This window comes from Melanerpes formicivorus, unplaced genomic scaffold (assembly GCF_026170545.1).
Source record: "Melanerpes formicivorus ecotype bairdi unplaced genomic scaffold, bMelFor1.0.p_v2 SCAF_257, whole genome shotgun sequence".
NCBI lineage: Eukaryota > Metazoa > Chordata > Aves > Piciformes > Picidae > Melanerpes > Melanerpes formicivorus.
The window spans coordinates 73,324-85,447 of NW_027142609.1; the positions used below are offsets into that span (position 1 = coordinate 73,324).

The window sequence follows — 12,124 nt, forward strand, 5'->3', positions numbered from 1 at the left end:
GAGGGACTTCTGAGGGTGTCAGGGAGTGATAGGGCTGGGGGGAATGGAGCAAAGCTAGAAGTGGGGAGATTGAGATTGGAGGTTAGGAAGAAGTTGTTCCCCAGGAGGGTGGTGAGAGCCTGGCACAGGCTGCCCAGGGAGGTGGTGGAAGCCTCCTGCCTGGAGGTGTTTGCAGCCAGGCTGGATGTGGCTGTGAGCAACCTGCTGCAGTGTGAGGTGTCCCTGGGCATGGCAGGGGGGTTGGAACTGGCTGAGCCTTGAGGTCCCTTCCAGCCCTGACAGTTCTGTGGCTCTATGATTCTTCCAGACCCTGGGCACCCTGAGCTGCAGGTCTGCCAAGGCAGGGACCACTCCTGCCCTTGGCTTCCTTCCCCACCTGGAGAACTGCATCCAGTTCTGCTGCCCCCAGCACAGGAAGGACCTCAAGCTGCTGCAGCAGGTGCAGAGGAGGACACAAAGAGGATCAAAGAACTGAAGGACCTCCCCCATGGGGACAGGCTGAGAGAGTTGGGGCTGTTCAGCCTGGAGGAGACAAGGCTGTGGGGAGACCTTAGAGCAGCCTTCCAGTACCTGAAGGGGGGCTGCAGAAAGGCTGGGGAGGGACTTTTTCCAAGGGCTTGGAGTGACAGGATGAGGGGGAATGGACTGAAGCTTGAGGAGGGCAGGTGTAGACTGGAGACTGGGATGAAATTCTTGACAGGGAAGGTGGTGAGGCACTGGGACAGGCTGCCCAGGGAGGCTGTGGATGTCCCCTCCCAGGCTGGATGAAGCCTTGAGCAGCCTGGGCTAGTGGGAGGTGTCCCTGCCTGTGGCAGGGGGGGTGGAACCAGGTGATCTTTAAGGCCCCTTTCCAACCCAAACCCTTCCATCACTTTTTCCCTGGCAGAAGGACCTTCCTGAGACAGCAGTCAGGCCTCTCCCTGCCTTGGGAGCAGACACAGTTGTGGCAGTGAGGCCTCCTTCCAGGCTGCCCTGGGGTTCACACAGAGCTTTATTGTAAACATTTTCCAGCTGCTGTCCCCCTGAGGACCACTTACAAGGGGGCAGGGGGGGGTGTGAGGAGGGGGGAAACATCTCATGCCTGCTTCCAATACTGCTGGAGAGAGGCTCCAAGAACCACACTGCACATCCCAGTGGCTGCTGTGTTGCAGAGCAGCACTGTCTGGGGCAGAAGGTAAGGAGCAGGACCAGAGGGGCTGGGGTGGGGGTATGGAGGGCAAGCTCTGGGCAGGTTGACTGCTGTGCAGCTGTGTAACAGGACTCCTGGTGTTGGGGACAGGGCTGCTGGGTGTCTCTGAGCCCAGCAGGGCAGTTGGTAGGCTGGCTGGGAGGGGGCACACAGCTGAAGGATGGAAGCAGGAAGAGCAGAGATGGATCTGGGACCTCCATCCCTCTGAGCTGGGGCAGAGGGGAGCTTGGCCTGGCCTTAGGCAGGCTGGGCCTGGGGATGGGCTTGGAGGTGGGGGAAGGCTGTGGGTGCAGGTATCCAGGCAGCAGGGGGCAGGCTGTGGGGTTTGGCTTCGTGTGTGGCTCTCCCTGGTCAGGAGAGGGAAGCTGCAACCTGCTCGATGAAGCTGGCCAGGTTGATGTCTCGCTCCGACAGCCCTCCACACTCGTGGGTGCTCAGCGTGATGTGCACCTGAGGCAGACAGACAGACAGACAGAATGCTCTGGGCAGACCTTCCCCCTGCATTGCATTTCAGCTGGGACACCAAGCTGGGGGCAGGAGTTGATCTGTTAGACTGTTGGAGAGCTCTGCAGAGGGACCTTGCCAGGCTGGGCAGATGGGCAGAGGCCAAGGGCAGGAGATTGAACACATCCAAGTGCCAGGTGCTGCACATTGGCCACAGCAACCCCAGGCAGTGCTACAGGCTGGGGGCAGAGTGGCTGAGAGCTCCCAAACAGAGAGGGACCTGGGGGTGCTGATTGATGGTAGGCTGAATATGAGCCAGCAGTGTGCCCAGGTGGCCAAGGCGGCCAAGGGCATCCTGGCCTGCATCAGGAACAGTGTGGCCAGCAGGAGCAGGGAGCTCATTGTGCTCCTGGACTCAGCACTGGTTAGGCCACACCTTGAGTCCTGTGTCCAGTTCTGGGCCACTCAGGTTAGGAAAGATGTTGAGCTGCTGGAAGGTGTCCAGAGAAGGGCAAGAAAGCTGGGGAGGGGTCTGGAGCACAGCCCTGTGAGGAGGGGCTGAGGGAGCTGGGGTTGCTTAGCCTGGAGAAGAGGAGGCTCAGGGGAGACCTTCTTGCTGTCTGCAACTCCCTGAAGGGAGGTTGTAGCCAGGTGGGGGTTGGTCTCTTCTGCCAGGCACCCAGCACCAGAACAAGAGGACACAGTCTTAAGCTGTGCCAGGGGAGGTTCAGGCTGGATATTAGGAAGAAGTTCTTTATAGAGAGAGAGATTGGCCATAGGAATGTGCTGCCCAGGGAGGTGGTGGAGTCCCCATCCCTGGAGGTGTTTAGGCAGAGCCTGGCTGGGGTGCTTGGTGCCATGGTTTAGTTGATTAGATGGTGCTGGGTGATAGGTTGGACTGGATGATCTCTGAGGTGTCTTCCAACCTGGTTAATTCTGTTCTGCTCTACTCTCTGAAAGGGAACCTGCAGGAAGGCTGGGGAGGGGCTGTGTAGAAGGGGAGGCAGTCATAGGAGAAAGGGCAATGGTTTGAAAAGGAGCAGGGTGGGTTTAGGCTGGGCGTCAGGAGGATGTTCTGCACAGTGAGAGTGGTGAAGTACTGGAACAGGCTGCCCAGGGGTGTGGTTGAGGCTCCATCCCCAGAGACATTCATGGTCAGACTTGCTGTGGCCCTGGGCAGCCTGATCTAGTTGGAGGCCTCCCTGCTGACTGCAGGGGGGTTGGACAAGATGACCTTTGTGGCTCCCTTCCAACCCAGTGCTCTCTGTGACTGAAGTGTTGCTGGCAGGAAGAGCAGGATCTGTCCCCCCCAGTGCTGCAGACTCTGCTGTGACTGCATCCAGGGCTTGTTAGCAGGATGCCCTGGGGTGGGAGAGGGGGATCTGGAATTCTGCCTCCTTTTCTCCTTCCTGCAGTTCAAACAACAGCTGCCAGCCCTGCCTTGGGCCCAGCTGCTGGCTGTGACCAGATTTCATCTCACTCTTTCCCCAGTAGCAGCTACTTCTGCTACTGATGTAAAAGAGCAGCTCTGCTGGCAACCTGCAGGCAGCTACAGCTCAGCTGGGCAAAGAAGGACTAGGAGAAGATCTGCAAGCCATGGCTGCAGGCTTAGCTGTGCTGTTCCAAGGGGAGAGGTCCTGCTGATCTGAACAGGTCTTGCTGCTGCTGTCCTATGCCTCAAAACCCAGGGGTTGGCTCCCTGCAGAGCTCCCTTTGCCCCCCTCCCCCATCCCCAGTTCCTTACCTTGTTGTACACATTGAACCATTCAGGGTGGTGATCCAATTTCTCTGCCTGCAGAGCCACTCTGGTCATGAAGCCAAAGGCCTGCCCAGTGGAGTGAGAAGAGAGGTTAGCTCTGCACCACTGACCTGTGGAATGTTGCCTTTCACCCCACTGCATGTTGCCAGGGAGCCCAATCAAATCACACAGTCACAGAATGCCAGGGGCTGGAAGGGACCTGGAGAGCTCATCCAGCCCAACCCCCCTGCCAGGGCAGGAGCACCCAGAGCAGCTCACACAGGAACACAGCCAGGGGGGTTTGGAATAGCTCCAGAGAGGGAGACTCCACCACCCCCCTGGGCAGCCTGTTCCAGGGCTCTGTCAGCCTCACAGGGAAATAATTCTTCCTCCTGTTTCCATGGAGCGTCTTCTGCCTCAGCTTCCACCTAGTGCCCCTTGTGCTGGCATTGGGCATCCCCCAGCAGAGCCTGGCTCCAGCCTCTGGGCACTCACCCTGCACAGCTTTATCAACAGCAATGAGGTCACCTCTCAGGCTCCTCTGCTCCAAGCTCCAGAGCCCTCAGCTCCCTCAGTCTCTCCTCATAAGGAAGATGTTCCACTCCCTTCAGCATCTTTGTGGCTCTGCTCTGGACTCTTTCAAGCAGTTCCCTGAGGTCCTTCTTGAACTGAGGGGCCCAGAGCTGGAGACAATATTCCAGATGCAGCCTCAGCAGGGCAGAGCAGAGAGGGAGGAGAACCTCTCTTGACCTACTGCCCACAGCCCTTCTAATCCACCCCAGAGTGGCTTTGGCCTCCTTGGCCACAAGAGCACATTGCTGGCTCAGGGTCAGCCTCCCATCCACTAGGACCCCCAGGTCCTGTTCCCCTTCCCTGCTCTCCAGCAGTTCAGTCCCCAGCCTGTACTGCTCCCTGGGGTTGTTCTTTCCCAGGTGCAAGACTCTACCCTTGCCCTTCTTGAGCTTCATTCCATTTCTCCCTGCCCAGCTCTCCAGCCTGCCCAAGCCCTGCTGAATGGCAGCAGCACCCTCTGGTGTGTCAGCCACTCCAGGCAGTGGTGCAAGGCCTGGGCTCTCCTGGCTCTCTGGTGGGTTTGGTTTAGGCTTTTTCTTAATGAGTTTACAGCTTGATTTTTTTTTTGGGGGGGGAGGGGGAGGGAAGCTTTCCCAAGACAAATTGTGTGCAGGGGTGAGCAGGAGGTCAGTCAGAAAAGATGGGATGTGGCACTTGGTGCCATGGTTGAGCTGATGTGCTGGGGATAGGCCATAGGGGTGGACCTGATGATTTCAGAGGTCTTTTCCAGCCTCAGTGATTGTGGGAGTCTGAGCCTGGGCCTCTGGGTCTCTGGGACCTGATGCTGGGACTGTGGTGAATGGTGCCACAGCCAGCTGGCATCCAGGCACCAGTGGTGTCCCCCACGGATCAGTGCTGGGCCCCAGCCTGATCAATATCTTCACTGATGATCTGGATGAGGACACTGAGTCCATCAACAGTTTGCAGATGACACCAAGCTGGGGGCAGGAGCTGATCTGTCAGAGGGGAGGGGAGCTCTGCAGAGGGACCTTGACAGGCTGGACAGATGGGCAGAGTCCAAGGGCAGGAGATTGAACACATCCAAGTGCCAGGTTCTGCACTTTGGCCACAGCAACCCCAGGCAGTGCTACAGGCTGGGGTCAGAGGGGCTGAGAGCAGCCAGGCAGAGAGGGACCTGGGGGTGCTGGTCGAGAGTAGGCTGAACATGAGCCTGCAGTGTGCCCAGGGGGCCAAGAAGGCCAAGGGCATCCTGGCCTGCATCAGGAGCAGTGTGGCCAGCAGGAGCAGGGAGGTCATTGTGCCCCTGGACTCAGCACTGGTTAGGCCACCCCTTGAGTCCTGTGTCCAGTTCTGGGCTCCTCAGGTTAGGAAAGATGTTGAGATGCTGGAAGGTGTCCAGAGAAGGGCAAGAAAGCTGGGGAGGGGTCTGGAGCACAGCCCTGTGAGGAGAGGCTGAGGGAGCTGGGGTTGCTTAGCCTGGAGAAGAGGAGGCTCAGGGGAGACCTTCTTGCTCTCTACAACTCCCTGAAGGGAGGTTGTAGCCAGGTGGGGGTTGGTCTCTTCTGCCAGGCAGCCAGCACCAGAACAAGAGGCCACAGTCTCAAGCTGTGCCAGGGGAGGTTTAGGCTGGATGTTAGGAAGAAGAGAGATTGGCCATTGGGATGTGCTGCTCAGGGAGGTGGTGGAGTCCCCATCCCTGGAGGTGTTTAGGCAGGGCCTGGCTGGGGTGCTTGGTGCCATGGTTTAGCTGACTGGATAGGGCTGGGGGATGGGTTGGACTGGATGATCTTGGAGGTCTCCTCCCAGCTGCTTTCTTCCCTGATGCTGTGTCTTGGCTGGGTGACCTTGCTCAGCTGTTACATTCCAAGGAGGGGGAGCAGGGCAGGGTTTTCTTTGGCTGAGCCTCCCAGGGGGGACTTCCCTGCTGTGCCAGGCAGGTCTCCCTCTGCACAGAACTCTGCTGCTGATGCTCCTACCCGGTTGAAGTCCTTGAAGTGGAACTCTTTGAAGATGGCATCTCTGCCTTCCACCTCGTTCCACCCCACGGCTCGCAGGTTGGGCAGCAGCTGCTCCCTCTCCTCCGTGCTCAGCCTGTGGGCTTTGCCTGCCTGCCACCACAGAAAGCAGAGGGGAAGGGGAGCAGGTCAGCACGGCAGAGGCAGCAGGGAGGAGGTCTTCAAAGCAGCAAAGACCTCCTGCTGGTCCGAACATATCTTGCTGCTGCTGCCCTAGGCCTCAAAAAAGAGAAGGGATTTGCCCCCTGCAGGGCTCCCTTTGTCCCATACTGTCCCTCACCACCCCACTCCCTGTGTCCCTCACCACCCCACTCCCTGTGCCCCCTGCACAGCTCCCTGTGTCCCTCACCATCCCTCACCACCCCACTCCCTGTGCCCCCTGCACAGCTCCCTGTGTCCCTCACCATCCCTCACCACCCCACTCCCTGTGCCCCCTGCACAGCTCCCTGTGTCCCTCACCATCCCTCACCATCCCACTCCCTGTGCCCCCTGCACAGCTCCCTGTGTCCCACACCATCCCACTCCCTGTGTCCCCTGCACAGCTCCCTGTGTCCCACACCATCCCACTCCCCTGGGCTGTGGATCCAGGGAGGGAGCTGCAGGCTGGGTGGAGGGTGGCAAGAGCATGTGTGTGGAGGAGGGGGAGGAAGAGGAGGAAGAGAAGGTCTTATTAGTGCTTCCAAGTGTGTCAGGAAGATGGGGCCTGACTTTCCTCAGTGGTCCCCAGAGTCAGGACAAAGAGGTAACAGGCACAACCTTGAACATAGGAAGTTCCATCTAAACATGAGGAGGAACTTCTCCACTTGGAGGGTGGCAGAGCACTGGAACAGGCTGCCCAGAGAGGTGGTGGAGTCTCTGGAGACTTTCAGGGCCCACCTGGACATGTTCATGTGTGATCTGCTCTGGGACTTGATGATCTGCAGAGGTCCCTTCCACCTCCTACCATTCTGTGTGGGTTGGACCTGGGGGATGCTGACAAGAGGGGATGCTTGGGATGCCATCCAGAAGGATGTTGAGAAGCTTGAGAGGTGCAGGGCAGTACAAACTTCATGAGGTTGAGCAACAGAGTGAGAGTTGGGGCTGTTCAGTCTGGAGGAGAGAAGGCTCCCAGGTGACCTCATTGTGGCCTTCCAGTATCTGAAGGGGGCTCCAAGAAGGCTGGGGAGGGACTGCTCAGGATCTCAGGTAGTGATAGGACTAGGGGGAATGGAATGAAGCTGGAGGTGGGGAGATTCAGGCTGGAGGGGAGGAGGAAGTTCTTCCCCATGAGAGTGGTGAAGCCCTGGAATGGGTTGTCCAGGGAGGTGGTTGGGGCCCTGTCCCTGGAGGTGTTTAAGGCCAGGCTGGGTGAGGCTCTGGCCAGGCTGATCTAGTGTGGGGTGTCCCTGCCCATGGCAGGGGGGTTGGAACTAGCTGATCCTTGTGGTCCCTTCCAACCCTGACTGATACTATGATACTATCAAGCCCAACCTATCACCCAGCACCATCTAAACAACTAAACCATGGCACCAAGCACCCCAGCCAGGCTCTCCCTAAACACCTCCAGTGATGGTGACTCCACCACCTCCCTGGGCAGCACATCCCAATGGCCAATCTCCCTTGCTGGGAAGAACTTTCTCTTCACCTCCAGCTTAAACCTCCCCTGGCACAGCTTGAGACTGTGTCCTCTTGTTCTGGTGCTGGCTGCTGGGGAGAAGAGACCAACCCCCACCTGGCTACAACCTCCCTTCAGGGAGTTGGAGACAGCAAGAAGGTCTCCCCTGAGCCTCCTCTTCTCCAGGCTAAGCAACCCCAGCTCCCTCAGCCTCTCCTCACAGGGCTGTGCTCCAGACCCCTCCCCAGCTTTCTTGCCCTTCTCTGGACACCTTCCAGCAGCTCAACATCTTTCCTAACCTGAGGGGCCCAGAACTGGACACAGGACTCAAGGTGTGGCCTAACCAGTGCTGAGTCCAGCTTCTTGTTTCTGAGTGACAGAGGCCAGCATCCCCTTGCAGTTTGTCTGCCTTCCTGTGCTGTGGAGCACAGCCTGGCAAGCTGGTGGTGTGGTGTAGCTGATGTGGTGGTGTTAGGGCATTTGAGGATCCCAGAGGTCTTTTCCAGCCTCAGTAATCCTGTGATGGTAGATGTAACTCCCCCAGATGATGTTTCTTGTAGGGGTTTGGTCAGCAGCAACTTGAGGTTGCTTGGCTTGGATGCTCAAGAAGTAGCATCTCCAACAGCTGAGCAAGGAAAGCAAACTGTCCTCTCCTAGAGTCTCTACCTGCTCCCAGGCTGTGCAAGACCAGAGGCAGGCATGGAGCTGATGTGTTTGGGGATCCTGCTTTGCTTGGCTGTGTTCTGGAGAAGATTGGTAAGAGGGGAAGTGTCAAGAGGGGGGCCAGGCTCTTTTCAGTGGTGCCCAGAGACAAGGGGCAAGAGGCACAAACTACAACCCAGGAGGTTCTGTTTGAACAGGAAGAGAAACTTCTTTGCTGTGAGGGTGCTGGAGCCCAGGAGCAGGCAGCCCAGAGAGGTTGTGGAGTCTCCTTCTCTGGAGAGACTGCAAACCTCCTTGGACACTGATCCTGGGCAAGCTGCTGTGGATGTCTGAGCTCTAGAGGCCCCTTCTAGCCCCCACCGTGCCCAGTTGATCCTGTGCCTGCTGAGCCATGGGGCTGGGTGGGTGCCTGCCTGTCATCATGCTGAGGGAAAGCTGCCAGCTGCAGAGCACCTCATGGAGGGAAAAGTGCCAAGGTGTGTGCTGAACCTTAGCTCAGGAGCAGCTGGGGGTGAAAGGGCTCCTGTCCCCCCCTGGCATCATCCCAGCTGAATGATCTTCCTCCTGCCAGATGTTTGAGGGAAGCCTTCCCTGCCCCTCCCTCACTGCTGCTCTGGCATTTTAGGTGGCTCCCTGCCACCCCTCCTCCCTGCTCCTGTCAACCCTGTCCCTTCCCCAGCTCTGCTTGTGGAGGGGAAGGCAGGGAGTAAACAGGGCTCAGCACAATAAACCCTCAGCCGTTGCCCTTCCCTGCTGATGGCATTGATAAGCCAGGCACAGGTAGCTTAGCAACTGCCTGAGGTGGGGACAGAGGCTGCCTGTGCATGGGGCCCTTGGCAGGGCAGTGGGCACAGCACAGCAGTGCTGAGGCCAGAGGCAGGCTGGTGTGGGGGCAGTGGGCACGGCACAGCAGGGCTGAGGGCAGAGGCAGGCTGGTGTGGGGGCAGTGGGCACAGCAGAGCAGTGCTGAGCCTTTTCTAGCTGAAGGGGTATGGGCACAGGGGGCTGGGTTCCAGCTCTTTTTGGCTGGAACAGAGCAGGGAACCAGGCTGCTTGGGAGGCTTCATTGTTCTCTGAAGCCTTCTCTGCATCCAGACTGTGTGGGAAGAAAGGGCCCAGAGGGCATTTTCCAGGCCCAGCTCCTCTCTGAGAGCCCAGCACCAGCAGGATGAGGTCTGGCCGAGCAGACCACACACAAACCATCGCCTCTGGCTGTGACTTCTGATGGGGAACCCTTTGCCTGAAGCAACCTCTACAGCCTCCCCCTTGCTCCTGTGCTCCTGACCCCTTCCCTCCTTCACCCCAGCCTGCTGGCTCTGTTCATGCTTGTCCTGTGCACTCAGCTCCTGTAACACACACACACACACACACACACACACACACTCTTCTCATTAGGCAAATTGAATTACTTTGTTTTCCTTTGCTGGACATGCTTGGGGATTCTATTTTTAACCCTTGTTCTTTCTTTTCTTTCCTTCCTTCCCCCTCTCTTTCTTTCCTTTCCTTCCTTCCCCCTCTCTTTCTTTCCTTTCCTTCCTTCCCCCTCTCTTTCTTTCCTTTCCTTCCTTCCCCCTCTCTTTCTTTCCTTTCCTTCCTTCCCCCTCTCTTTCTTTCCTTTCCTTCCTTCCCCCTCTCTTTCTTTCCTTTCCTTCCTTCCCCCTCTCTTTCTTTCCTTTCCTTCCTTCCCCCTCTCTTTCTTTCCTTTCCTTCCTTCCCCCTCTCTTTCTTTCCTTTCCTTCCTTCCCTCCCCCAGCAGGAAGCCAAGGGAGAAGCATTGTGCAACGGAGGGACAGGAGCCAGCCTGGGGGACTGGGAGCGCTTTGGCCTTTCTGGGGAGGAGCCAAGCCTCAAAGCACCATGAACGCGTGGATGGCTTTGCCCCCTAGGAGCAGGTACAGCAGGCAGCCCTGGCGTGAGCAGGACCTGCGGGCAGGGCTGGCATCAGGCGTGCCAGGAGGCCCCACGGGCTGCCTGCTCCTGTCCCTCTGCCACGGCCAATCAAAAACCTGGCGTCCAGGGTGGGTGGCCCACTCGTGGGGGTGCAGAATCTCCCAGAACCACAGAGTGTTAGGGGCTGGAAGGGACCTCGAGAGCTCACCCAGTCCAACCCCCTGCCAGAGCAGGGTCACCCAGAGCAGCTCACACAGGAACACATCCAGGTGGGTTTGGAGTACATCCAGAGAGGGAACCTCCGCAAGCCCCCTGGGCAGCCTGCTCCAGGGCTCTGTCACCCAGTTTGGTCGGGGGGGATCAGGCTGACAGCGCAGCCCGGCTGCTGGCCCCCGTGGCCGAGGAGCTGAGCATGGCGAGCGCTGGCTGCGGGCAGCGGCCGGCGGAGCTCTCCCTCCCGGCGTTACTCATTAACCACAGCGCCCAGCTCGGCTCCTTTCCCCCCGCTTCCCTCCTGCCTCTCCCCACAGGCCGGAGCTGCTTCCCTGCCCTCTGCTTCGCAAGGCGCTGGCCGGCTTGCCCAGCACCCGCTTACCATGGCCGCTGGCTCTGCGTGGCCTCCTGCTTCCTCCTCCCTTCCCGATCCCGGCTGCTGCCTGCTGGGCACCGGAACGGCCCCGGAGCCCGCTGGAGCCGGTGCTTGGTCCGGGGCGATGGGAGGCGTGGCGAGGGGGCTGGGTCCACCCCGCGCTGCCCTGCCCAGCGCTGCCCTGCCCAGCGCTGCCCGCCGGCGGACGCCGCTCTCGGCTACTTGCGGGGTCCCTGCCGCTGTCCCTGCGGGGTCCCTCCGGGCTCCCTGCGCGGTCCCGAGGCTTGGGGAAATGCGAAACCAGCGGCTCTGGGAAGCCCTCCAGGCGGCAGCAGTGATCTGTATCCCCCACCTGAGCGCCCCCCCCCCCAACTCCCCTACCCTTCCCCCCCGGAATTCTCACCTTTTTTTTCCCCACCACCTGCTCAAAGAACAGGATGGGAAAGGACAGTTAGTAAAGTGCTGTCCCGCTGGCCCCAAGTGTGCTGAGGGTGGCAGTCCTGCGGGCTGAGTCCTCCCAGCCCTAGGGGCTCTGCACGGTGACAATCAGGAGCTGTGGGGGCAGTGGGCACAGCACAGCAGGGCTGAGGGCAGAGGCAGGCTGGTGTGGGGGCAGTGGGCACAGCACAGCAGTGCTGAGGCCAGAGGCAGGCTGGTGTGGGGGCAGTGGGCACAGCACAGCAGTGCTGAGGCCAGAGGCAGGCTGGTGTGGGGGCAGTGGGCACAGCAGAGCAGTGCTGAGGCCAGAGGCAGGCTGGTGTGGGGGCAGTGGGCACAGCACAGCAGGGCTGAGCCTTTTGCAGCTGTTTTCTCCAGTTGCTAAGGGAACTGTCTCCCTGTGGATGCTGCTCCCCTGGGGTGCAGTTGCTCTCCAGGACTGCTGGGTTTGTGCTGGTGCCTTGGGGCTGGCTGTCTGCTAAGCCCACCCGTGTGCTGGGGAGTTTTCCCCGCCCTGGCAACCCCTCTGACACAGGTGGCAGACAGAATTTCAGCCCCCTCGTGGCTTTCTTTACCCCTGGAGCAACCCCTTGTGACATTTTTCTTTGCTGTAGTGTGCCATACACCTCTTGTACAGCCCCTCCCCCATGTGATCTCTAGAATCAACAAATCAATAAGGTTGGAAGAGACCTCAAAGATCATCAAGTCCAACCTGTGACCACAGACCTCATGGCTAAACCACGGCACCAAGTGCCACATCCAATCCCCTCTGGAACACCTCCAGGGATGGGAACTCCACCATCAACCTGGGCAGCACATTCCAGTGGCTAACAACTCTCCCTGGGAAGAACTTTCTCCTCACCTCCAGCCTAAACCTCCCCTGGCACAGCTTGAGACTGTGTCCTCTTGTTCTGGTGCTGCTTGCCTGGGAGAAGAGACCAACCCCCACCTGGCTACAACCTCCCTGCAGGGAGTTGGAGACAGCAATAAAGTCTGCCCTGAGCCTCCTCTTCTCCAGGCTAAGCAACCC

At 59.0% G+C, this 12,124-nt stretch overlaps 1 protein-coding gene across 1 annotated transcript; it reads right to left on the bottom strand.

The window, feature by feature from the left end:
• Positions 1-973: 973 nt before the first annotated feature.
• PCBD1 (pterin-4 alpha-carbinolamine dehydratase 1) lies at positions 974-10,927 on the bottom strand. The gene is made up of 4 exons (XM_068169981.1): positions 10,663-10,927; positions 5,882-6,013; positions 3,378-3,458; positions 974-1,639 (listed from the first exon to the last, which is right to left on the bottom strand). Exons 1-4 carry the CDS (start codon positions 10,663-10,665, stop codon positions 1,541-1,543), a joined length of 315 nt encoding a protein of 104 aa, XP_068026082.1. The 5' UTR covers positions 10,666-10,927; the 3' UTR covers positions 974-1,540.
• Between the last annotated feature and the right edge of the window lie 1,197 nt (positions 10,928-12,124).